Source organism: Anser brachyrhynchus, assembly GCF_964034855.1.
Source record: "Anser brachyrhynchus genome assembly, chromosome: 9".
In the NCBI taxonomy this organism is placed as follows: Eukaryota; Metazoa; Chordata; class Aves; order Anseriformes; family Anatidae; genus Anser; species Anser brachyrhynchus.
In genome coordinates, this window is record NC_137703.1 from 21,317,054 (window position 1) to 21,340,771 (window position 23,718).

The window sequence follows — 23,718 nt, forward strand, 5'->3', positions numbered from 1 at the left end:
ATTCTATGATACCAGTGGGGACTCTTCGTTAAGAGCATTCTGCCTCATAGGGAAAATAGTGACCCTATAGATGATTCAGTTACAGAGAAGCTGTTTCTTAATGAATCCTAGAATACCTTTGTGCCTTGTCTTAAATTGCTGTAAGTATTTATGTTCCATGTTGAGAAAGTAACCAGCTCCACTTGGAGGTGAGCAAGCTTCTGTAGGAGCTAAGGGGTAACATTAGCTATTTATTTTGCACTTAGTCTCCTTGACATGAAGGAGTTTAGTACTCTTTAAACAGAGAACAAAATTGCAAGTGTGAAATATTAACATTTTCCTGTCATGAGCTAGTAAAAAAAAAAAATATATATATATATATATAGTATTTTTCTACTTATTCCAATTCATGCCTTTAGTGGCCTTTGGGGAAAAAAAAAAAAGTTCCATCACCATCCCAGCAAAAAAATAAAAATTAAAGGGAAAAGCATTTGTGATAACAGAAAATCACAGAGCCATGTCAAAACTCTTTTTTCCAAATTTGAATTACATTTGACCATCTGTAAAGATACTGTGTGCCATAATCTTTAGCCTTTCAGTCTTAGCCATTATAAAAGTCTCACTTTAATTTAAAACATAAACAAATGTCTTATCTATCTTTCCTATTTTGGAAATTCAATGCAAATGCAACTTAATAACTAATATAGCAATAAAACTGATGTAAGAAATTTATAGTACATTAATCTCTAGATTCTGTATTTAGACTGGAAATGATTACATGATAATGGAGTAAATGCTTTGCTAAGTGAATACAAACTTAAATACTGTATATATCAAATGTGGACATGCTGAAGAATAAATCTGTAGTACATTAATTTACAGAAAGAACTTTCTTAAATGAAACCTTCTGAAATAGTAAGTCCAGGAAGTGAAAAGGCCATCATTAAAGGGCAGGAAGTAAATTCAATTTAATCTGTTATAGACAGCAAAGTTTTCCCTTAAAAACAGTGAAGAAATATCTACAGCCTTCAAATGTATGAATCAACTCTCTCTGCAGCATGGAAATGTTTCTAAATTGATTAATGAAAATGGTCCACACTGAGGGGTTACAGAGGACTGAAGGTCCTTAGAAATATTTCTTCCACAAGGAGAAGAGAGCAGGGCAAAGAACAGCCCATGATGGTACTATTCAGTCACCAGGCCACCCACTCATCTTGAGAGGACTTGAAAGTTTCCAGCAGTTCATACATACACGTTCAACTCCTACAGTCTCTACCCCAATTTAAAAGTCTACTGCTATGTAAGACTTAGGCTGGAATGCACCATTTATCATTTTTATGAGAAAATATATGTAACTGTACTAAGAACAAATGTGGTTCTGCATTCAAAGTCTTAGTTACCAGCTGTACACAAATGGAAGTCATCAAAGGTCAAGAGGAAACAAAATCCTTCCCACCCATTTTGCTGTAAAGTAGTACTAGCATTTAACCACAGCCCTTTCTGTAGCTTCAAGCCAGCTGTAAACCTCATGGTCTTATGAAAAGTTTGGATAATGGAGCCACTAACAAATTTCTTGTGCTCCTTTCTGTCTTTCTCCTCAGAAAACACCTCCATGCTAAATTAACTGGACTAAAAAATAAATAATAATAATAATTAAAAAAAAAGTAAGAGAATTTCCCTCCTCTTCCCCTTCTCCACATCCAGCAATCTTTTGTTAAAAATTAAAGCCAGTTAAACTGCTGAAAAGCTCTGCCCTGTAGAACTGAAATAGGAGACAATAGGTCATTCTAAAATTAGAATTGATGGTTGCCCATGGAAAGAAATTGCAAGATAAGACAGAGACTTCTGAGCACAGTCTCCCACCTTTCTCTACGGTACCTTGAAACAAAGAAAACTTCCACTACTCCAATAATATGAATGCACTGTTTTGCCCTTGGCTCAGATTTAAGCACTTTTACTAATGGTCATGCTATGAAAGACCAAGATATGTATAATTTATAATTAAGTCATATGGTTCTGTGTCTGATTCTAGAGTATCACGATGGAAGCAAAGCTGAAATCAGGCTCTTGGTTAAATAACACTGAGTGCAGTAATAGGGAAGGAAAATAGTTTCACTGAACCAACAAACACTAACAGAATATTTTACATCATTATTTGCCACAATTTATACAGGCTTTTTTTTTTTTTTCTTCCTTTTTTTTCCCCTCCTTTGAAGAGAGTTGTACTTTCTGGACCAACACCATCCTCTTCTCCAAAAGTTATTTACATCTATGCAGAGAGAGTGCAAAAAGCTGCATTTTGATTTGGAATTTTAGCTAGTGAAAAGCTGTGAAGAGCAAATTGTGCTGGTTTACACAATTAGCTCTACCCAGGCCTCCCTACAATGTGTTATAAAATGATAGGCCCAAGCATTTCAATGGATTAACCATTTCTTCATTCAGTGTTGCCCAAGATCTTGTTCTGAAAATTAATTGTGCCATTTATGTAATTTCAGCTATGCAATACCAAGTACAGGAACCAATTTTTATAAAACTACATCTTTGCGACTAATGGCCATCCACCAAAACAAAATGCTCACTTCCACTGATAAGTGTGTTGCAGGAAGACACTTAGTACTGTATTGGTTGGCAAATAATATTTCCCAATTTAAGGAAACAGTTGGGGAAGAAGATTGTTGGGTTTGAGAAGTGCACAACAGACAAGAGGAGCAAGAAAGGTGAGGAAACATCATGACCTCAATTCCACCCAAACCACAGGCCACCCACATTCATTCTCCAACAGCTGCAGATGAAATAGGTATTAGCTCATCCCAACTTCTTTCTGCTCTCCTACCATGCCCTAAAGCAGTGAACTATGGCTGCAGCTCCTACACAGGCTCAGTAAATAGTTGGCCAAACCCGCTGCATCTCTCTCATGCAAACCTCAGGTGACCTGTGAGAGCACACCATTCCAGATGCAAGAAAGGGTCATGTCCCTACCTATGCAAGCAGTGAAAAGAAGACCAAAGAAAGAAAACAACCCCCAAAATAACAGCCCATGAAACTTCTGAAAAAATATTCTCTCTTTCTCTGAGAAAGAGGAAAGAAAAAGGTGCTAGTGAAATAAGAGAATGCAGAAAGAAAAGGATAAAGGGGAATAACACAGACATTTGGAAAAGAAGAAACAATTAAAAAAAAAAAATCCACCCTCCCACCAGCACCCATCAAAAAGAAAAAGGGCTTTCAGTAGCTTAGTTTTGGAAGAAAAAGCTTAGTAAGAATACAAAATTCAAAATGATGAACCCAAGAGGGAGCTTATAGTATTCAGTTAGTTTTCCAAGAGGGAAGTGAAAATCTGAGAGAGAAATGTTGATTACCAGCTTGATGCCATGCCAGTGCTCGTGGATTTACAAATAACTGAAACCAGAGCTGTACTTTGTCCTCCTTTCCCCAACACATTCCAGCTTCTAAGTGTACTATCGCAATTCCTGGAGCAAGAAGTGTGCTGTTATCCCTTTGATAACACTCACTGATTTCTTTTCTGTTTCTGTTTATTTGTTTTTGTAATGCTATATTGCAAATGCTGTTATCCTAAGTAATCATAAAAGAGAGCTGAACACAGCAAATAGATGATCCCTTTAGAGGCCAAATTTTTGCAAAAATTGCTATTATATTCTTGTTAATAAACCTCTTGTTTTGGGTTCTTTAAAGCAAACCATTTTATGAAAATCACGTACAACGCTCATCACTGGCATTTTTTCTCGCACAGCAGCCTAAACCAACCTGCAGTTAAAAAGAATAATTTTTACTAACTTGCCATGAACCATCTATGGATTGCATCTCAAATGGAGTCATTATCAGGTCAGCACAGAGCTATTCTGTAGGCAAATTCATAGATGATGTGCTTTACCTAAACCTACAGGGTACAGGATAAAACACCTTACTTATTTACAGCTTTTCCTCACAGTTACTCTTCACTTTTTTCTCCTTTGTCCAGACTATTTCCAAGGTAGGAGGAAATGAGTGATAGGGATATTAAAGGCTCTTCAAGGTATCCATATAACTCTGAAAAATCAAAGCTAACCACAACTAGTTGTCAAGGACTTAGCACCCAAGTAGTTCATATTACAGCCTCTTTGAAATGACCCTCCATCCCTTTCAAGTCACAAGGTCCGCATTGATTCAAGTTGTGCAGGACCAACCCTATTAGGCTAAAGTATATGCCAAAAATCTGTCAGAAACTACTAAGCAGGAGATTTGACAGCAAAACTTAATTCCCTGGCCGAATGTGGGAGTTTACCTGACGTGAGGGAGGGTTATTCCCTGAGAGGGGATTTTTTCTGATAAACCTTCTGGTGTGTATCAACTACAGTCTCTGTGAATTTTAGTTCTAAGAAACAAACTCTCAACCACATTTGCACCTTCCCTCAAGCTTTCCTATGCAATGCCAACGTTTTGTTATTTCCCATACTGCCAAATTGCTTTTCATATACCAGGGTGGGGTTAATTAGCAAACTGTCCATCAGAAAGGCTTTGCAGAGTAAGAAGTAAGACCTCTCTTACTCTTAATAAGGGAAACTTTAAAGTGATTTTTCAAACATGCCTTCATAAAAAATGTCAAGAGTTGCAGAAAAAATATTTGAATGAAAAGGACCATGTTTGTAAAAACAAACCATTTTTAATGGCACACAGTGGCCAACAGCAACAGTGTCTGAGGCTGGTGCTGGCACACTGCTGAAGAGCAGAAACCGCTTCTCTCCTAATGATTGCAAGCCTAGGATGAACACAAATGTGAGTGTGGAATTTGAGACTATAACCACAGAGCATTATTAGTTTTCATCAGTCCCACTCTGGCTTATTCATGGAATCTGGATGGATCCCAGAGGCATGGTTTCTTAGCTCTCATTAGGCTTCACGAAATGAGCCTCCGTTACTTAGAAATACCTACTTGGCAGCGATTCTCTCTTCTCTCTTCTTTCAGTGGGTGTTTTGTTGCAATATTCAGGGTTTGTAATGGGCCAGATCCTTCCTCAGAAGAAGAGCTGAACTATACTGACAGCTTGCCTTTAACAGTGAAGGGAAGGCTGCTCATGTCCTTAGTGTTTTTTACAGCTGTACACATACACCAACAAAACACACCTTCCTAAAATGAAGTTCACATTGAAACACCAAGGAAAAACTCCACCAGAACCACCTTTGTGTTTTTAAAGAAGTGAGACTGGTGCAATCAGAGAGCAAGGGCAGACAGTGACAGAGTCAGTGACCTATAAAAATGATCCCGATCCTTCCAAATACAAGCTCTGTTCCCCCAGCCCCTAATTAAACAAAGAGATCATTTAGGTAATGATCCATCTACAGAAGGCTTTTATTTAGAACACACAAAATTGTGTCACTTTCTGCTCATAACACCTATCATATCAGCATGAAAGCACATTCATGTGGATGAGCTGGCAAAGAAGTCGTCTTTTAAGTGACTAGTCTAATGCCCAGTTCCCTTGAATTGGCCAGATAGAAGCAAGCCCTTCTGAATATGAGATGCTCGGTCTGCTGACTCAGAAGCCCAGCTGGAGCTCAGTCAGAGCTGACTTGTAAAAGCAACAGAGCATCCAAAAATAATTGTTTTGCCTGCTAGAATAATAGGCCCACTGAAGTCAGGAATGCTTTCTGTTTTGAGGAATGGACATCAGTAATGTACAAGATAACAACCTTCTTTTGGTCGGACACTGGCTTGTTGCCTTCAAGTGTTTCAAGTGTTTAAAGGTCTTCAAGACTTTAAATTCCCAATTTTTCTAACTGTTCACATTTGCTTATCAAAATTTTCAACTTCAGGGGAAGGTTTGATTATTATACTCACTAAAATTGCAAGGTGATTTCAACAACAGCACTTTTCAGTCTTACCTTTCATCTTTCTCTGACATAATTTCTAGCACCAGTTCAACCATTATTGATTGTTTTCTTCAGTTAGACTAATTAAAGAAGTATCTTTGGTCCCATTGTGTGTTCATAATAGTAGCTTCTTTGCCTAAAGCAAATGTGAACAAAGAAAAAAAATCAGATCAGTTAACTGAAATTACTGACAGGAACTCTGACCTTTAAAGACTCATACATGAGGTTTTCATGATTTTGTTCGTGTACAACTTTTTTGTTCCCTCAAGATTTAAAATTAATTGGTTACAAAAGGTTTGAGCTTTTGTTAGTGTATGCTGGTCTCTTTTTATCTAGATAGAGGACACACTATCAAAACAAAACAAAAAAAAGTGATGTTAATAGGAGATTCAGTTCGGCATCAACTATAACTTCAACCAAGGTTTAGCATCCCACTCCGTGGATGTCTTACAAAACAGTCAAAGCTTTCAAAATGTTTGACAAGAAATATGCAAAATAAAGTAGTTGTGTGCCATAATTTTACAATATTTTGTTCCTTGTAAAACCAGTAATAATGCAGCCAGCTAGCATCTTTAAGAAACATACAATTAGGATTTTTTTTCACTAACATTCTCTTCAATATTTTAAAAATAAAAATGAATTGCATAAAGTAGACTTGAAAGACTGCAAATATTACTATTAATTCTGGGATGTTCCACTTTTCTGTGGCAGGAATTAAGAATTGGGAATTTGCTATGTCTCAACGGAAAATTTGATACTACACAGTTATCATTAGACAGTACCAAGAAAACCACTTGTTCTCAACATACCTTCGTTCCATAAACCAGAGAGTCAGAATATCTCCATAAAAAAAAAAAAAAAAAAAAAAGGAAGAGGAAATAAATGGATTTCATATAAACCACTAAATATTTTTGGTCAGACCTCAATTATTTTCAAAATCTTCATGGGGTAGTAGTGATTCTGTTTCAAATTAGGCAGATGTCCAAGCTGCACACATCAGATTGGGATCTGACTTCCTCAGAATATAGGGATGCTGCAGTCCCTGGCTGATTCAGTACATTATAGGAATAGGTGGTATATGCATATATTTAACATTAATATAAGCAAAGAATGCAGGTGTTTGGTTTTGGTGTTTAATCAGTACTCTTTTCCTGTATGACTACCAACTGCGCAGTTCTGACTTGGTTCCCTGACTAGATAAACATGTGAAAGCCTTTCCTGTAAATATTCCATAGGCTAACATAATGTTAACATGGTTAGTTAATCTCAATTATCACAATGAATTCACTTTTTCTTTATGTCTGGTATCAACCTTTACAACTTTCCTATTTGCTGTTCCAGTCCTTTCTAAACTGTTTTGGTTGTTATTGTTTTGTTTTTTGCTTGCTCATTTGTTTGTTTTGTTTTGTTTTTAGCAGACTTTGAAAAAGTAAACTACGATCTAGTATTTCCTCCTATCTGACTGCATGGTGCATGACAGGAGAAAGATGGAGGTACTCCAGAACTGCCATTCTTCATTGTTCCCCTTCCTTTCTTTCCTTGCCAGTCCTGGAATCCGCAATAAAGTCCTATTTCTCAATCTATTTAGAGAACCTTTCATATGGAGTTCACATGTCCACCTCCAAAGTCTGATGGTCTGGCTCAGATAGCTATTGAGATCTTAATTTTCATAGCGTCCTATATGCCTTTTAGTAAGCTGATCCCTAATCAGTTTTCCCATACGAATTCTCCCCCACGTGCATGATTCCAACTATGGTGACATTTTGTTGGGTTGGTCATCTTCTTTGCCTTCCTTGGACCATTCAGTTGTTCTTGAAAGTTTGATCACCTAGTCAAAACACAATTACTCTGCAGGCAAGAACTGCAACCTTTCCACAGTGTAGTTAGTCCAAAAAAAAAAAAAATCATAATTAGAAATACACTCTTTCAAGAACTTTTTAGGAGAGGCGAGATTTTCATAAAATTAAAAAGTGAAAGGCACAGAAATATTTAAAAAACAAAGAAGAAAGTTATTTTTCTGAACTCATTTTCAGTTCAGATCACATTGGTGAGTTTCAAATCATTAATCCTAAGCTTTCAACAATGCTGGCTTAAAAAGGAATACAGCTCCAAAATTGGACTTTAGTGAAACTTCTTATTTTCTTTTACCATTTTTTAGAGAATGACAGTTTCTACCAGAATCATACATATGAGGAAGAACAATTAAAAATATAAGCACAATTTTGTAGTCAGCTTTATTTTTTGCTCTTGATTGTCAGTATGAAATAGATTACAACTAATTTCCTTTTTTTAAAATTGTTAAAGATAAGCAACTCTTGTGTCTCAGTGTAAGAGCTTCTAGAATCTCAGTTCAGAAAATACGAGTTAAAAATCTAACAGTTACTCTGCATTGTTTCTACAAAGGAATGAGATTAAGTTGCTACTGAAACAGTCACTATCTTTTACTTGCTAGACAAGGACAGACCTTTTAGACAATTGACTTCACCTATGCAGATTACTGACAAAGGATTTTAAAAGGTCATTCTAAATGGTGTCCCTCCAGGCCATTTGGCCTTGAGTGGTCCTGTCTACAAGTTATTTGCTATGGTCCACTGCTTCTAGGTAGATATGAAAAGAGTTTTGTGCAAAGGATGTATTAAGACATCTCTGCATGACCTTGCCTTTCTTTTTTTCTGAGATTCTGGACAGACCTCTTCTCTGTGGCAAAGGTCAAATGGGAAGCATCTTGAAAAGAGCTACTGAAGCAACAAGGGAATGCGAATCTTTCTGCTCTCCTGCTCTCAGTCATGAAGCTACTGTACCTTATAAGCAAGTTCATGGTTCTTTGTTCCTTTGAGACTATTTATTAAAAAATAAGTCTTTGAAAGCCCTCTTTATTTTCAGTTTGAGTCATATCACTGAGAGGCGGGTGGGAGGTGAAATCACACTTAAAATGTTTCCACTGGAGTCACCTTTGTTAGTCTCATAAAGTCAAGAGGAATGATCTGTATTTATAAGAGATGAAATACAGGTCTATGAAACATAATCACAGAGAATGTATTGGTATTTGAAAATGACAGTTGTACTGAAAAATATCTTCTTCCTGAGTTACATTTTATTACAGAAATCTGACAGTTCAAGAGGCTTGATCACTTGTGAAGTTCATAATACTGTATTTCTATTCTCTTTTAGTATCCAAGAAAAATAGAAAAAGAACCTAATGGTTCCAAGTCTGGCCAGCATTACAAGTTTTATTAGAACATTAAATTATTTTTCATAGTTTAAGATATTACTGATTGTTTTGATATGCCCTAATATCAATTCTGTTTCAGAACAGTCAATTGTTTTTCTATTACAAGAACTGTTACAATTATGCTGAAGAAGCCCTCTGAACCTCACCAAGATAAGCAAATATCATTATGCCCCACCCAAAGCAATATCACATGCTGTAAATTTATAGGAAACATGCTGTTATTAAACGTACTCCAAAATAAGGCAGTTTTGAAAACAAGCAAATAGACAGCATTTCCATCTCTAACCTGCCTGAAATGTTAAAGGTAGAAAATATTGTTAGGCATTTCTTCAAGTTCAAGAAAGCTGTTGTGCTGACCACACATACAAGGCAAAGGACATTTTGCAGTCCATTGTAGAGGGCCAGGCTCATGGGCCTGACAGATGATGGCTGGTGAATGGACCTCTAGGTGACAAACTCTATCCTCCTATGGCCAAGAATCATTAGTCTGGTCATCAGATGGACCCTAATTTGAAGGTCTGAACAGAACCAGCACAACCTGGTTGTGCCAAGTAACTAATTTAATTTATTTAAAATCATCTATATTAAAGGAAGAGATTTCTTTTGAAATCACATTTCTGTATCTTTCAAACAAAATGTTGTTATCTCAGGAAGATCAGATAGCCATTTGAAAAATAAGGCCTCTTTAATTTACATAATAGTAAAATTCAATGCACAGTGGCAGTTATGATTTCCATTTTGTAATGCAATGAGAACACTGACTATCATTTCAGAGCTCTATGAAATTTAGTATTTCTAGAAATATTTTAAGAAAATGCACTTATCTCAAGAATCAAGCTGAAAAAACATCTTCTGAGAATTTGCATGTGCCAGAATTTCAAATTCCCTTTTCTATGTAAAACCAAACCATGCTTATTCAGTGTAATATGATCATAATGTTATCTCACAGAAGTCCACAGAACACATGAAACATTTGTCTTACAGTCCCTAGGTGAACACATTATCATTTACTTCTTGTCACTCAACACTCAGCATGGTAGATAACAACCTATAACAGAATTGAATATAATGGCTACTCCAGTCAATATTGAAATGAAGATTGAGATTTTCCTAATGGGATCTGAGTAGCCAAATCCCTTGGGCAGTACAGGAGATCATATCATCCTCAGAAATCAGCCAAGCAAAAAATTATGTCAACATCATTTTAATATTGGAATGTAGTCTTTGCCTTCAATACCTTAAAATGAAAAATTCTCACATAAAAATGTATTCTGAATGGAATGTTTTTGAGAGAAATATCCTTTCCTCAAGAAGTCTTTTAAAAGAAATACCTCCTCCATCCACCCTAAATATGTGTCAAGATTTTGCATATTCCCCTCCTTTTTCTATTTTGTTAATAAAAAGAAAAGGGAAATAAATAAATAAACAGAAATTATTTTGATTTTTTAATCTCTGTCTTTTGAATCACTTAGCCCTAGTAAAAGTTTAAATGTGAAGAGGAATGGAGATTTTCACAGAGAAATGGTTCAAGAAGAGGTTTACTGGCTCTCTCACTACCTGCATCACACCACTTCTAGGAGCATGAAAAAGCACTGAATAACCAGAATGGTTCTGCAAGGCAGAGGAAACCCGACAGCTTCACATGCCCCAGATTTCTTACCACATCCACCTAACTCAAGGCAGGCATCCTAAAAGAATCTTCCCTCCTTGGGCTCTTTTTACACAGAAGGGAACACAGCTCTTCTGCTGCAATTTACAGCCTCAGTCAGCCTGAGGCTGCACCAAAGCTAGTCAGGTAGCAGCTCTAATAATGCAATTAGTTAACGAAAGATTGCAGATCCAAGCACAGACTACAGGCATCCAGGAGGAACCAACCATCCTCTTTGCTACTTTGATCTAGTCCTTAAAAATAAGCAGGTGGTGATAGGATGGTCTCACCTATTGTTGCCTTTCCTTATAAAAAAATCAGCCACTTTAACAGAATTCAAACTAATAAACCAATTTTTATCTTCAACTTTTCTGGTCCAATGAACTTGTAGTAATGAAAACTACCAAGGCAGCTTAAAACCAGTCAGGAATAATCTTTCATGTACACTAATTCTTGATTCTTGGGAAATGAACCATAATTATTGAAAATAGATACCCAGTATCCAAATACTTATACAAGGCAAATATCTGTGAAGAAGAAATTTTGAAAGTACCAGGGGTACAGAACAAGAAGTAAGAATTATTTTATGTGAATTTAAATGTCACTCTACACAATATAGCTCTATTTGATTTGAGATGTGTGTAATATCTTACTTTTGGTATTTAATAATGTATAGATGTAGTGGCAGCTGTAACACTTGCTATTTTTAAATGATTCATAAAAGTTATCATAAAAGTAAACATTATCACTCACAAATCTTTATGTAGTTATATTTACTTTTCATATATAATATAGACACAGTAGTATTTATATTCTATTTTAATGTATGAATACATACTATAGCATATATATATATACATACTTTTCTTTTTTTGTTGTTGTTAAACACCCTTGAGTCTGCCAAGAATACAAACACATAATTGGAGAAATGGTGTTTTCCTGTACGAGCTTACAGTATAAGTGGGCAAGAATTACAAAAAATAGAGAAACATCCTTGTTATCATCACTTTATGATCTGGAACTGAGGCACTAAGGGAGTAAAAAATGTTCCCCACAATGCCACAAGGAACCTCTGACAGAGCTAAGAATCAAAGCAGAGTTCCTAAACTGCAGCCTGGTGCTCTAACCACACGACCAAAAATGCCTGTAGAATATTAAAGTTTTAGTAGGAAACTATGCTGTAACTTGACATTAACAGTTGCTAATATAATAATTCAGTTTATTTTGCATGTCTGTCTTCTGAACTGTTGGACATTGCAAAACTGTTCATGGAGGGTGTGACTATGCCAAAAAACAATGCACAAGTGTGTTTCAGATACATCTTTTTAAATCATAGGTTTTCTTTCTTTCTTTTTTTTTTTTCCTGAATGTAACTTGGTGCTGATGTATTGTTGTTGATTTAGAGAGAGAGAGAGAAAGAAAACAAAATAGGTTCTGGACTGGTGTAAAAATAATTTGCTTGAAATTAATATCACAGGAAACAGGATTGCTTCATAGCAATCTCAAAGAACTTTGCCCCTGGAGAAAAAAATAAAATAAAAATAGGACTCTGGAAAGTGGATATATTCCACAGCTATCAGCTGTATCACAGTACCAGTTAGAACAAGAGTGGACACATTTGAGGCTAACTTACTGGCAAAATTAAATGCAACTGCTAAACACACTGCATAGCTAATCTTTGGGTACGTTACATTTGAAGTACAATGCTTAAACACTATTCCAAACGATGGCATGTCTTATGGACACTGTACAGATTAGCCCCTGCTAAAAGCATCACTGAAAAAGTGACAAGTTGCATTAAAAGAAGATAAGTAAATGGAATCATGCCCCCATCTTCCCTGTCTTAAACACAAACATGCAAAGCAAAGCAAAAACAATAGAACACTTACATTTTCTTCAGAAATTGCAATGTTAAAAAAAAAAAAAATAGGTTTAGCAGTGCTTTAGGCACACTGGAAGCAACAGTCGCTCCAAAGGACTTCCCCAGAGCAATATCCTCTTTAAGAGAACAACCTAATACACAACAGACAGGAGGGTACTTGGGCCACTGAACTATGCAGAAGGCTGTCATTGCCTGCACAACACTCTCTTACAATTGACCCTGGTCTATTTTCAATTCCCTGAAACAAATATTTTTAGGAAAAAATTATTCCCAGAAAGAGTGGTTAGGTATTGGAACAGGTTGCCCAGGGAAGTGGTGGAGTAACCATCCATGGAGGTGTTTAAGGAAAGCGTAGATGTGGTTCTTAGGGACACGGTTTAGTGGACAATATTGGTGGTAAGTGAATGGTTGGACTAGATGATCTTAGAGGTCTTTACCAACCTTAATGATTCTATTATTCTAATTTAATTTAAAATTAAACTGACATCAGAGTAAATGCCAGGGCTGCAGGCAGAAGCCACATACATCATGGTGCTACATGGTGCTGAACACAGAAGAGAAGAGCAGGGTCTGAACAGGTTTCTTGGGTCTAAGTGAGGTCACTCCCAGCCTCCACATGAAAGAATCAAGCAAACCTCTCCACTGAAAAGGCTACAGTCAGACAGAAACATCCCAGCCAGCGCATCTCAGAGAATGTCCCTTCCTAGCTTTCTCCCAACACATCAGTCAGCTTGCTTCTCTGGCTACTCCTAGCTTTGTCTGTATACATCTTGAATCACCCTGCACAGACTTCACAGCAGAGCACGATTTTCTTATTGTAAAATGGAAATAAATTAAAAACAAAAATAGAGGAAGCTTTAAATGGCTGTTTTGTTTTTCATTTAATTACTGTGCTGGTGAAAACATGTTACAGTCCCTTGTTAATGTGCAAGTATGAAAAAAAATAAAACCTACACAATAAAAGTGTAGGAGAAAGAGGAATAGAAACTAGATGCTGGAAAAACATGAGTAGGAGTATCATTTTTGGCACCCCACAATTATCCTCCATAGCCTCAAATCTCACTTGCCTCACCATGTCAGTGTACAATGATTGTCACCTATAAAAACCACAGTAGTCTTGTTTTTATACATATCTCATTCCTCCAGGTTGTAGCTCTTTTCAGCCAAAATAGCTTCTTTCACAGCATACCACAACAGAGATCAACTCCTCCCACATGCATCACTACCATTCCTGATTACGTTATGTTCAGTTTAATTTACAGACTTGCTGGAACAGGAGGCAGCAGGGGTTTTTTTTTTAAGTGTTTGTAGCATGTCTGTCCGACACTACACAAATAATGTAATCTTAAGGGACTGCATTTTCCCTGGCCTTTTATGCAGGGGCTGAAGTGGGTTCAACTTCTCTCTCTACTCCCCCATCGTCACGCAAGAATCACAGTCCTGTAAGTTGCCCCCAAATTGCTGCTTGTAGGGGGCATAAAGCAACATACTTTAACAAAAAAAAAAATACTGGTAACTTTTTTAAGCTTGTATATACCTTTAACAAGTATTTTAGTAGTTATTTTTAAGCATTTAATGCCTCACCAAAGTCTCCTCCTATGCCAATGAAGGGCCCTGCAGTGGGGATAGGTTTAATGTTGTCCCATGATTTTCATCCTTAACTGAAATACCTGACAGCCCAGGATCTTTGTGAAACAGTCTTGGGCGATTTAAACAGAACTAATCACAGAACTGGACATGTTTCTGAAGGGCCAAAAGGTGGCATCTATAAATCATTGCATCATGTAACTCTTTGTAAGTGGCTGAAGAGCCACTAAGGCATCACACTAAGGAGGAAAGAAACAAATATGTTTTGTAAATCAGGCTCAGCAATTAATTAAAAAAGCAGAATTAAGAAAAGTTATATCTACACTTTGAAAACATCTATCTCAATTTTCTCTTTTTTTCAAACATTGTCTTAAAATAAATATAGACATTTTCCAATTCACAGATACAACATACCCACTTATGTCCAATGCATTCTTACGATTAACTAAAATTCTGAGAATACCAGCATGAAGTACTAGAGAACGCATACAGCATCTTTTAATCTGAGCCTGATGCAAGTCCTAACTGATAATGATCCTTAATTTTTATAAGCATTATTAAGACATTTAATAAAACTCTTGCAATTCCCTTCAACAGCAACCATAGCTTAATGGCAAAAAATATTAAACTTGTCATAGAATTTTTTGATACATTTTCAAATTAACTATTTTTCCATGTAAACTGACTCCAATAGAAGAAACAATGTGATGTGATGCTGCTGTAACTCCAGCCTGCTCCAAGCCTCTCCAAAACTTTATCCTTCTCTTTCATAAAAGCAACGGCATGTGACACTTTTCTGCTTACCCTCCCCTTTTCCAGACCAACTCTAGTCCTAGTACAAAATTTTATGATAGCCTGCTTTTAATAATTTTCCAAGATGAAAGTTAACTGTTTATTCTTACTAATCTATTTTTTTTGTCCACACAGTCTTTTGATAAATTACTATACTTTGACTCTCTGACTTCTTCATTTTTTGTGCAGTCTCTTGTGATTAAACTTCTCAAAAGCCTTTTGAAATGTAAACAAGTCATACATTTGGACTGCTTTCCTTATCCACTGGTAGGGATTTATTTCAAATACATTAATAAGTAGTGCAACATGATTTCCTTTAGTAGAATCTGTGGTTATTAATCATCACAATGAAGACTATCAGATCATCAATTCTCACATTTTAACTGTGTTGAACTTAATTTTACATAAAATTTAAGGAAACATCTCAATTCATAAACATGGTGGGTACTGAATATATAGTAGACATGCAGAAGAATGTATTTAATTTTTAATGTAACTGGATATGATTACTCACTAAAATATAGAATTAAAAAAAAAAATCAAAATTTCTGCTTACTCTCACACATATGGAAACATGCGTATCTGCATGTGTATGTAGAAGTATATCACATTTTGTTCAGCTATGATTCCTCTTGTAATAAAAGAATTTATTAAAAGCAAATATATGCTCTTAGACTGACCGTGAATATTTAACCAATTTCATAAACTACCGTTTCTTCTTTGGTAGAAGGAAAAATAGCTACTTTTGGCAGTTGTTATAAATTCTTGTTAAATGGAGGCCCAGCGTCCTAAAACACAAAGATTTTTCTTCTTCCTCCTTTGATTACAGGGTAAACTATATTACATCCATGTTTGCATCTTCTCTCCCAGGCCATATCAAATGTTAGGACTAAAATACATCTCTGACAGAGATCTGGACCATCAGTCTTCTAGACTAAATTATTAGTCAACTATTTTTACTTTTGTGGAAGGACAGGCATTTTGCTATTTGACATCTGGCAGTCATTTAAAGTACTAGCAACTCCTTATTCATAGCAGTGCACATATCTGATTTGCTTTCAGCATTTTCTTGGTCTAAGGGCTACCCCATTACTTTTCTTGGCCACAAAAACAAAAAACAAAAACAAAAACAATAGAACTATCAGGGTGGGTCTAAATTCCAACTGCTAGATTTTCATTATACTTTGTACTAAACTAAATCCATAAGAACTATCTAATGTGTAAAATCTGTTGTTTATACAGATCTGCAGCTGGCTTTGTCCCAGTTGCTTGAGAGTGATATCTAAACATAAAATAATCTCTGTATAAACTGTGGGTTTGTAAAATATGTAAGTGCTCTATGTTTGCTGAGTCCAGATCGCTTGCTGAGACTGAAGGTTATGCCTGGGTGATAACCATCAGATGTCAGTTCAGAAGGGAATCCAAATTCTTCCAAAATTTTAAGTGTGCTCATATCACAAGGCCATAATATGGGGGACAGGTTGAGTAGAACTTTTAAGTATGCCATCAGCGTATGCAAAAACAAACCTGTCATAACAGGCACTTCCTTGAATTCTGCGGAAGCAAAGTCAAGTGAAGTAAACAACTTTTAAATACATAGCTAATTATGAGATTGCACCCTTTGACTCATTAGAACTGCAATCAGGAACAATGCATTTTTTCTGCTTACATAGAGCACTGATCCTCCTATAATGATTAACTGTTGTTGAAGGGTAATACAGGAGAAGGTTAACACACTTTTCCAAAAAAATGTAGGCAGTGAAATATACATAACTTTCACAGTAAGAGTCTTATCCTCAGTGTGAAAAGTAAGTAAAACAGTAGTCATCTCAGTTCTGGTACAAGCCAGATTCACCAATCATCTGTAAAACACCATTCTGCCATTGAAGTTACTTGGTTGTGGGTTTTTTTTGTTTGTTTGTTTAGTTGTTTTTTTATTATTATTTGTTTGTTTTTGTTGTTTTTTGTTTGTTTGTTTTTGTTGTTTGTTTTGTTTTGGTTGGTTGGTTTTGTTTTTGTTTGTTTTCTTTTTTGGTTAATCTTAATGGAAATGTATTAGTTACTTAAAGGTTATAAAAAGCATCTTTATACATGGGAAGAGACTGCCATAGGCAACTTAAACAAAATAGTGCCTGAAAAAAACAACACATATGATCTGTCTTTAATGTCTGCTTTATAGGAAAACCAACCAGAAAGGTCAGTAGGTCATTTTTGGCAAATTAGCAATTTAGGCTTTTCAATCTGATATAATCATAAATATTGCACTCCTCCTTCAGCTAAGTAGATTGCCACTTACTAGAGCACATTCTCTGCTGTTAGTGGAGGTTGGTGATCAGAAATATTACAGATAGCCTGGTAAAATGAAGTCTTCCTTTTGGATCCTTTCACATAATCCTCTGTAAGCTCCACAGAACCAGGACCTCTTCTGAATGAGGTGCAGCTGTATAAAATACAGGGACCCATCTCCTTAGAAACCCAGACATGAATTAAACTGTCAATGCAGCACTCTGCAGTGGAGTCACTCCCTGTGGAATGAGCTCCCATGTGAAACTTATCTTTCCTCAAAGTTACCATGGCTCTGTCACCTTCTCATCAAAGCCTTTTCCTCTGAAACCACCAGCTGGATTATGTCCACTACAACCAATAAAAATATTGGATGACAATGGCCCAAAAATTTAACATATATGTTCATATTTGCAGAAATTTTACCTACACTCTCAAATTCATTCATGTAATAAGTGCTAATTCTTGAAATTTATCACTCTTGGACTCTTCAAAGTTTCTTTCTTTTTAGCTAGTTGATTATTTGAAGGAACAGAGAGCACAGCAGTACTAAGTCCTTTGACTTAATTTGCATCAATCTTCTCTTCCAAAAGCTATTACTTCAAGCTTCTTGGTGTCCCTTCTGTACTTAAATTTATTTACTGCAAAATAGTCTTCTGTGTTATAAGACCACTTGGAATATACGTGGCTTATCCAAAACCACAGAACATGTTGGGCCAGTAGCATTAAGGTGCAGGTGCGAGATAGGGACATGCATTCTATGTGCTACGCTATTGGCAGCAGGCTACAGGTGTGCTCAACCACTGCTACTGTAACGTAGCTAATATGCTGTTAAACCACTCCAACTTCATTATTATTACAAGCTTTTAGTCACCACTTCTCTCGTGATTGCATGAGGTCTCTATTAAGTTCTGTGGTAAGGCAGTTCACTTGAATTTCTTTCTATAGCAATAATAAATATTATTGGTTGACTCTACTACTGAAACTAGACGCCTAGACTGCACCTTTTAACTCTCCACAAAACAATACCCACATTGTGCAACGGCGTCTTTCCACAAGCTTACCTACATCCATATTTGCAAGTTTTTTCGATAAGATACTGATCTCTCTTCAAGCTATGTTCTCCCTACGTGCTTGAGTGATTTATTTTTTGTGGAAGCAGGAACCTAACCTGACCCAATTTTTGGTTTTGTTTTCCATTTGGGCTCAGAGTTCAGCTTATTTGGGTCACAATAACTATGTGTTTGTGTATTTGAAACTTCTTATAGTTTAACTTTTATTATTATTATTATTATTATTATTATTATTATTATTATTATTATTATTATTTTATTTTTTACCCCCTAAAGGCTACTCAGGTTTGCATTTATAGGGTTTGAAATACTATGTCATTTTTCTAAGGATTTAAGTAGGGGAAAGAAGGGCTGAGGCAAACAGTAAATGTCTAAAAAGAAAAAAAAGCGGGGGGGAATATTTTTTTTTTAACTAGTCTGCACAACCTTGGGGACAGGTGGGCTGTTTTGTTTTGCCAGGGAATAAGAAAGTCAAGATTACAGTAGAGTTCTCTCTTTTGGGATCCTGAATAATCCCAGGTGGCCACAGTTAATTCTGAGGTTTTACTTCTCCTCGGCCAGCAGTTGGCACCATTTCAAACAACAGAAATACACAACCATCAAATAAAAGTTGTAAAATTGATCATGATAATCAATGCATTGCAAATACAACTAGTTAGAAAAAGAGAAGTTCAGTAATTGGATCAGATGAAGCACAATATCCCAACATGGAAAACATACCTCTTGGGTAGATTTTCTTGTCAGCCATTTTCTTGTCAGCTTGCGTCTGCCTCCCGTCCTCCACAACATGTGAGCCCGATCCTGCTTGCTGCCCTCCATGATGCGGCCTGTCCCTGTTGAGAGAGGGCCAGGGCATCTGCAGCAGTTCTCTGGGCTGTCTTTTCAGAAGTGCTCAGCCCTCACAATGGAGTCCTGATTTTCCAGCGAGCCTGGCACCTATTCAGCCATCTAACTGCAGCATGCCGGATTTTCAGAAATGCTTGGCCATAAGCAGTTCCTGTTGAGATTAAGCATGCTTCTGTGTTTATCCACAGCTGCGGCCTCTTTTGCAGGTTTTTTAAGCATCTCCTTTGCCAGTGCATGTGTCAGCACAACAACCTATCACACTGTCAGGGACATTCATTTAGGATGTGAGGAGACGTGATCTGGGAGCAATTACAGTCCTGGCCAGCTGGTGGGCACCGTACTGCCTCACTGGGGTTCTGCTAGAAAATGCAGCACTGACCCAGCTGCAGAGCGGTCTTACAAGCTCTCTCACAGTGACTTGTCTTTGGGGATGGAGAGTCTCAGGACTCTCTGCCCATTGCTGTAAAGTGAGTGGGATGGATCTCAAGGGGGCAACACAAGGTTGAATTGCTGTGTGTAAGTCACAGGCCTAGCATTTCAGAGTCGGTGTGTGTCTGCAAACAGAAGGGGCAGGAGCAGTTAAACACTGACTGTCCCTACCCAGGTGCACCTTTAGTCATTATAGGAAGACCCTGTGACATTTTGTGAATGAGTGACCTTGAGAAGAGTTTCACAACGAACTGCCAATGCTTATTCCCTCTTTGAAATGCCCCACGCAGGTACTTCTCTGGCTTGTACACCATGGACGGAGCACACAGGTCTCTCTCATGGCTTTGGAACGTTGCTCAGATAAAGCTAGTTTCTCCAGAAATGTGTTTGGATGGAAGCTGTATCTACCGACATGGAACAAAATATTCTTGTTTTTCAAACATTTTCCCTGTATTAGTTAGGAGTGAAATTGCCACCTACACAAGGAATTAAAGACAAATTCCCTGTACCTCACAGGAAGAGCAGGCATTAGCCACACACCTTAATTGTTTAGAGACAATGTTTTTCTTCCCAATTTGCCTGATATAATCTTCATATCAATGAGCGTCATTCCCTTCCAACTGCAATTAGCACTGATTTGATAATGCAGATATAAAAGTGTCCTGCTTTCATACCTTTTCTCAATGCCCTGTAGACTGGAAAGTGCTAGTCTAACACACAAACACCAGAGAGAAGACACAGGCCCACTGGCAAGTGGACTAAGAAGCAGGGGATACGCAGCAAGATCTATTGCAACGTGCCACTAAAATAACTGAGCCAGACTGGAGGACAACAAAGTCTGCTGAGGAGCAGAAGCACTAAACTAAAGGACAAACAGCAACGTACCAGTGGGACATCTGAAAACATGTAAAACAATTTTGACTTCTAAAAAGCCATTTCCTTACCTTCATTTTTACATTTTCAAAGGTTATTCTTTTGTAAAATGAGTAAAAGGATCCTTCTAAAAATGATTAATCTGACAGTGTTATTTTTAAGTTTCACAGCATTCCATGCTGTTATGACAAACAGTGCACAGTTCCAAAGAAAGGAATGTTTTATCAAAGTAAACCACACACAAAGAGTACAGAGCCCAGCAGGGAATAACTAATGGCCCAAACTACAGCATTATTATTTTTTAAGTTTTCAACCTGTGAAGCATTCAGGTTTATCAAGCTGTGATAACCAAATCTTTTCTATGCATACACTGTCCCACTGTCTGTCTCAATACCTGTTTCTTTGCTGAGCACACTGCATAGCAGCACAGCGGTATTGTTGTTTTAAGGGCTCCCCATTCAGCATCACCACAACTAGGGCTGCAGAAATGTCTTTACTTGTAGTGTGCATTTGCTGATGATTGCTCAAATGTGCCACTAATAAATGGTGTAGATTGAAGTGCAATTACAGAGGATCGTCCTTTGAGGCTGAGGTGCTCGAAAACAGACATCAGCTTGAAGGGAACTTTGAAGGACAGGTATCTTTCAGTGCAGATTAAAAAGAATAGCAAGCAGGAGCCTGAGAAACAGAGGATTATTCATGCAAGGAAATGCTAGAGGAGGTTCTGCTCTGTCTAGTGACCACGCAGGTCCCTAAGATATGAGCTTGTCCTGTTGAAATCAGCTCTAAAAATCCAATTTATCTTGGTGAAAACAGAATGGAGTTTTGCCATGTAAAGCCTTACAGACTGAGAACTAATCTTTGATTTTGTGCCTAAGCTTATTTTCAGATCACATGAATCATAGGTCAATTGCAGAAACTTCACACTCAGTTTTGACACCACATTACTTGTCTCAGCTACATTTATGGCTGGAAAAGAAAGCAACGGTCAACTCTACTGAAGTGCAACCCAAAATGTGCAGCTGCTCTTCCTTCAAATATCTTCATTCTTTTTCTCACCACATCATTCACTTCTCATGTGTGGAGTTCTGAAGCTTTATCCAAAACTCCACTGAAATCAGTACAAACCTGCAGCTTAATAAGACTATAAAAGAACCCTTTTCTCCTCCCCGGCCGCATTTATGTGAGCTCACTAGAAAATCGCTCAAATGATTACTGTTTACAGAATCTGGAGCACTGTTGTTACTAATGGTCACTGGCATGGTGTTTCTGTGGTACAAAGAAAGAGTGCTGATGGCCAGCTTCTTGGGCTGACTGAGCAGGGTTACTTAACTCGTGAACTTACACAGACATTCAAATACAGTAATTACATGACTCAGTAGTCGGTCTTGTCTGTATCTGGTTAAATAACAATCATTAACTATATTGTAAGAGGAATCCAGGAAAATAAAATGCTCTATCAATCATTACTATTTTTGTCATAACATTTGCCCACTTTTACTAATCTGACTGGTGTCTTCTGCAGTAGCCTCTTAGCATCAAAAGGCTTTTACTACTATAACACATCAATTCTATTTCATCTGAGGGTCTATTTCTACAATCACTAGCAGCAATTCAGAAGAAAAAAAATACAGCCATAGCACTAACAGAAGTGCTAAACGAAGAAAATTATTCCAATATTTTTATCTTTTCAATCATTATCTTTTCAGCACTAAAAAGAATAAAAGTAGTAAGGTTTTGTAAATGCTAATCAGATAGAGAAAGAGGGTTTAAAGAAAACAGGGTTGTTTACAGTTTATGAAATCATAAAACATTATTTTATTGGAAATTACATTTACCTCTGCTTGTTTTCATACCCAGTTCCACACAGACAGGAAAGAAAGTTACAGATTTCCTTTGGGAGAAAGTAGAAAACAGAATCAAACTGCAGAACTAATAGATAATTTCCTCTCTACCTAATTTTTCCTCACTCCCCCTCTCCCAAAGCAACCTTGCTTTCTGTACTGAAAATCATTCCAAAAATGGTCAAAGAGATCACAGACTATTGCAGTATTACTTGCATAAAGGAGGAAATGTTGATTGCCTTGCTAACGTGCTGTTTCCAGAAATACAGGTGCCATTTCTATAACAGCATTAAAGCATCAATTAACAGAATTGTTTTCTTATTGTCCTGATGTTCAGGTACAAAGTTGTTTAACAAATAAAATGATTCCTTTTAAAGAAAGCTGCACTGATCCATGTGACGCAGAGCTGTGCCCTACAAGCACCTCATTCTGGACCAGCAGCAGTACTGCACTACTAGAAAGTATTTCAGAAGCTTTTGTAGGTATTTTAGAGTTGTAAGAAATCTAAATGTGGAAAAAAAAAATCCTTGCTTGTGGTTTTAAGATACAGTGACATTTCAGACAAAATGAGTATATATATGGTAGGCTTATGACTCCAAGGAACTTAACCAATCTGGGGAGAACAGGTAGGCACAGGCAGCAAGATAACATAAGGTGCAGAGGTAGGATGGTCAGAAATACTACATTACTGCCAAGCTAAAGAGGCTCTGTGCTCTTTCTACATGCAACATGCAAAGCCATGTAGTGACTATCAGCTAAAACTGCTCCACACATTAGCCTACAAATGTCTGTGGTTGCCCTTCCATAGTTTCATCATACTCTCTACTCTCCTGTACAGGGAACGAAATTAAATTTACCCCTGTACCAGCAGAAGAAAGTATGTTTATTTTCCTTTCTATGTCATAAGGCCTTGGAAAGGAAGGCTGGATATTCAGCATACTGGAAGCAATCCAAAAACAGGACGTCTCCTGAGGCTAATACAATTATGGTTCCATTTCGGTTGGCTGTGGGAGCAGAAAGTATCATCTAACTGCAAGGACTGCTAGACAATGGTTATAGTCCTAAGCCTGTGTACTTTGGACTCGGATTTTGTTAGCAAGTGAATGTATATATGAGAAGTTACAGAAGAGGGATAGTTCTGACATTGATGGATCTGCAAGCATAGCAAGGGCTGAGACTTCAAATACACAGTCCTAGGCTTTGTCAAAGAGAACAGCTGCATGATGATATACCTCTGCACTTCCGTAGAGCAGCTTGCTGAATCAAGGCTATGAGGTAGTTTATTTCATGGATTATACATATATTTAATTAAAATTCAAGATAAATATTTGCAGCAATAAGGTTTTGAAGTACTGTAAAGTTACATTGTATTAAACATTTATTGC

General features: G+C 37.0%; 1 protein-coding gene across 2 annotated transcripts in view; it reads right to left on the minus strand.

The window, feature by feature from the left end:
* LOC308199828 (uncharacterized protein) overlaps window positions 1-23,718 on the minus strand; it is a 65,252-nt gene that overhangs the window by 18,559 nt on the left and 22,975 nt on the right. The window contains exons 3-6 of one of the 2 annotated variants that reach the window (XM_080604498.1): window positions 22,328-22,383; window positions 19,062-19,174; window positions 5,857-5,980; window positions 3,336-3,446 (exon numbers count right to left, since the gene is read on the minus strand). In XM_080604498.1, coding sequence (XP_080460624.1) covers window positions 5,925-5,980; window positions 19,062-19,174; window positions 22,328-22,383 — 225 coding nt within the window. In that variant the 3' untranslated portion in view covers window positions 3,336-3,446; window positions 5,857-5,924. The remainder of the gene's footprint in view (window positions 1-3,335; window positions 3,447-5,856; window positions 5,981-19,061; window positions 19,175-22,327; window positions 22,384-23,718) is intronic. The other variant, XM_080604499.1, reaches the window with a different exon arrangement.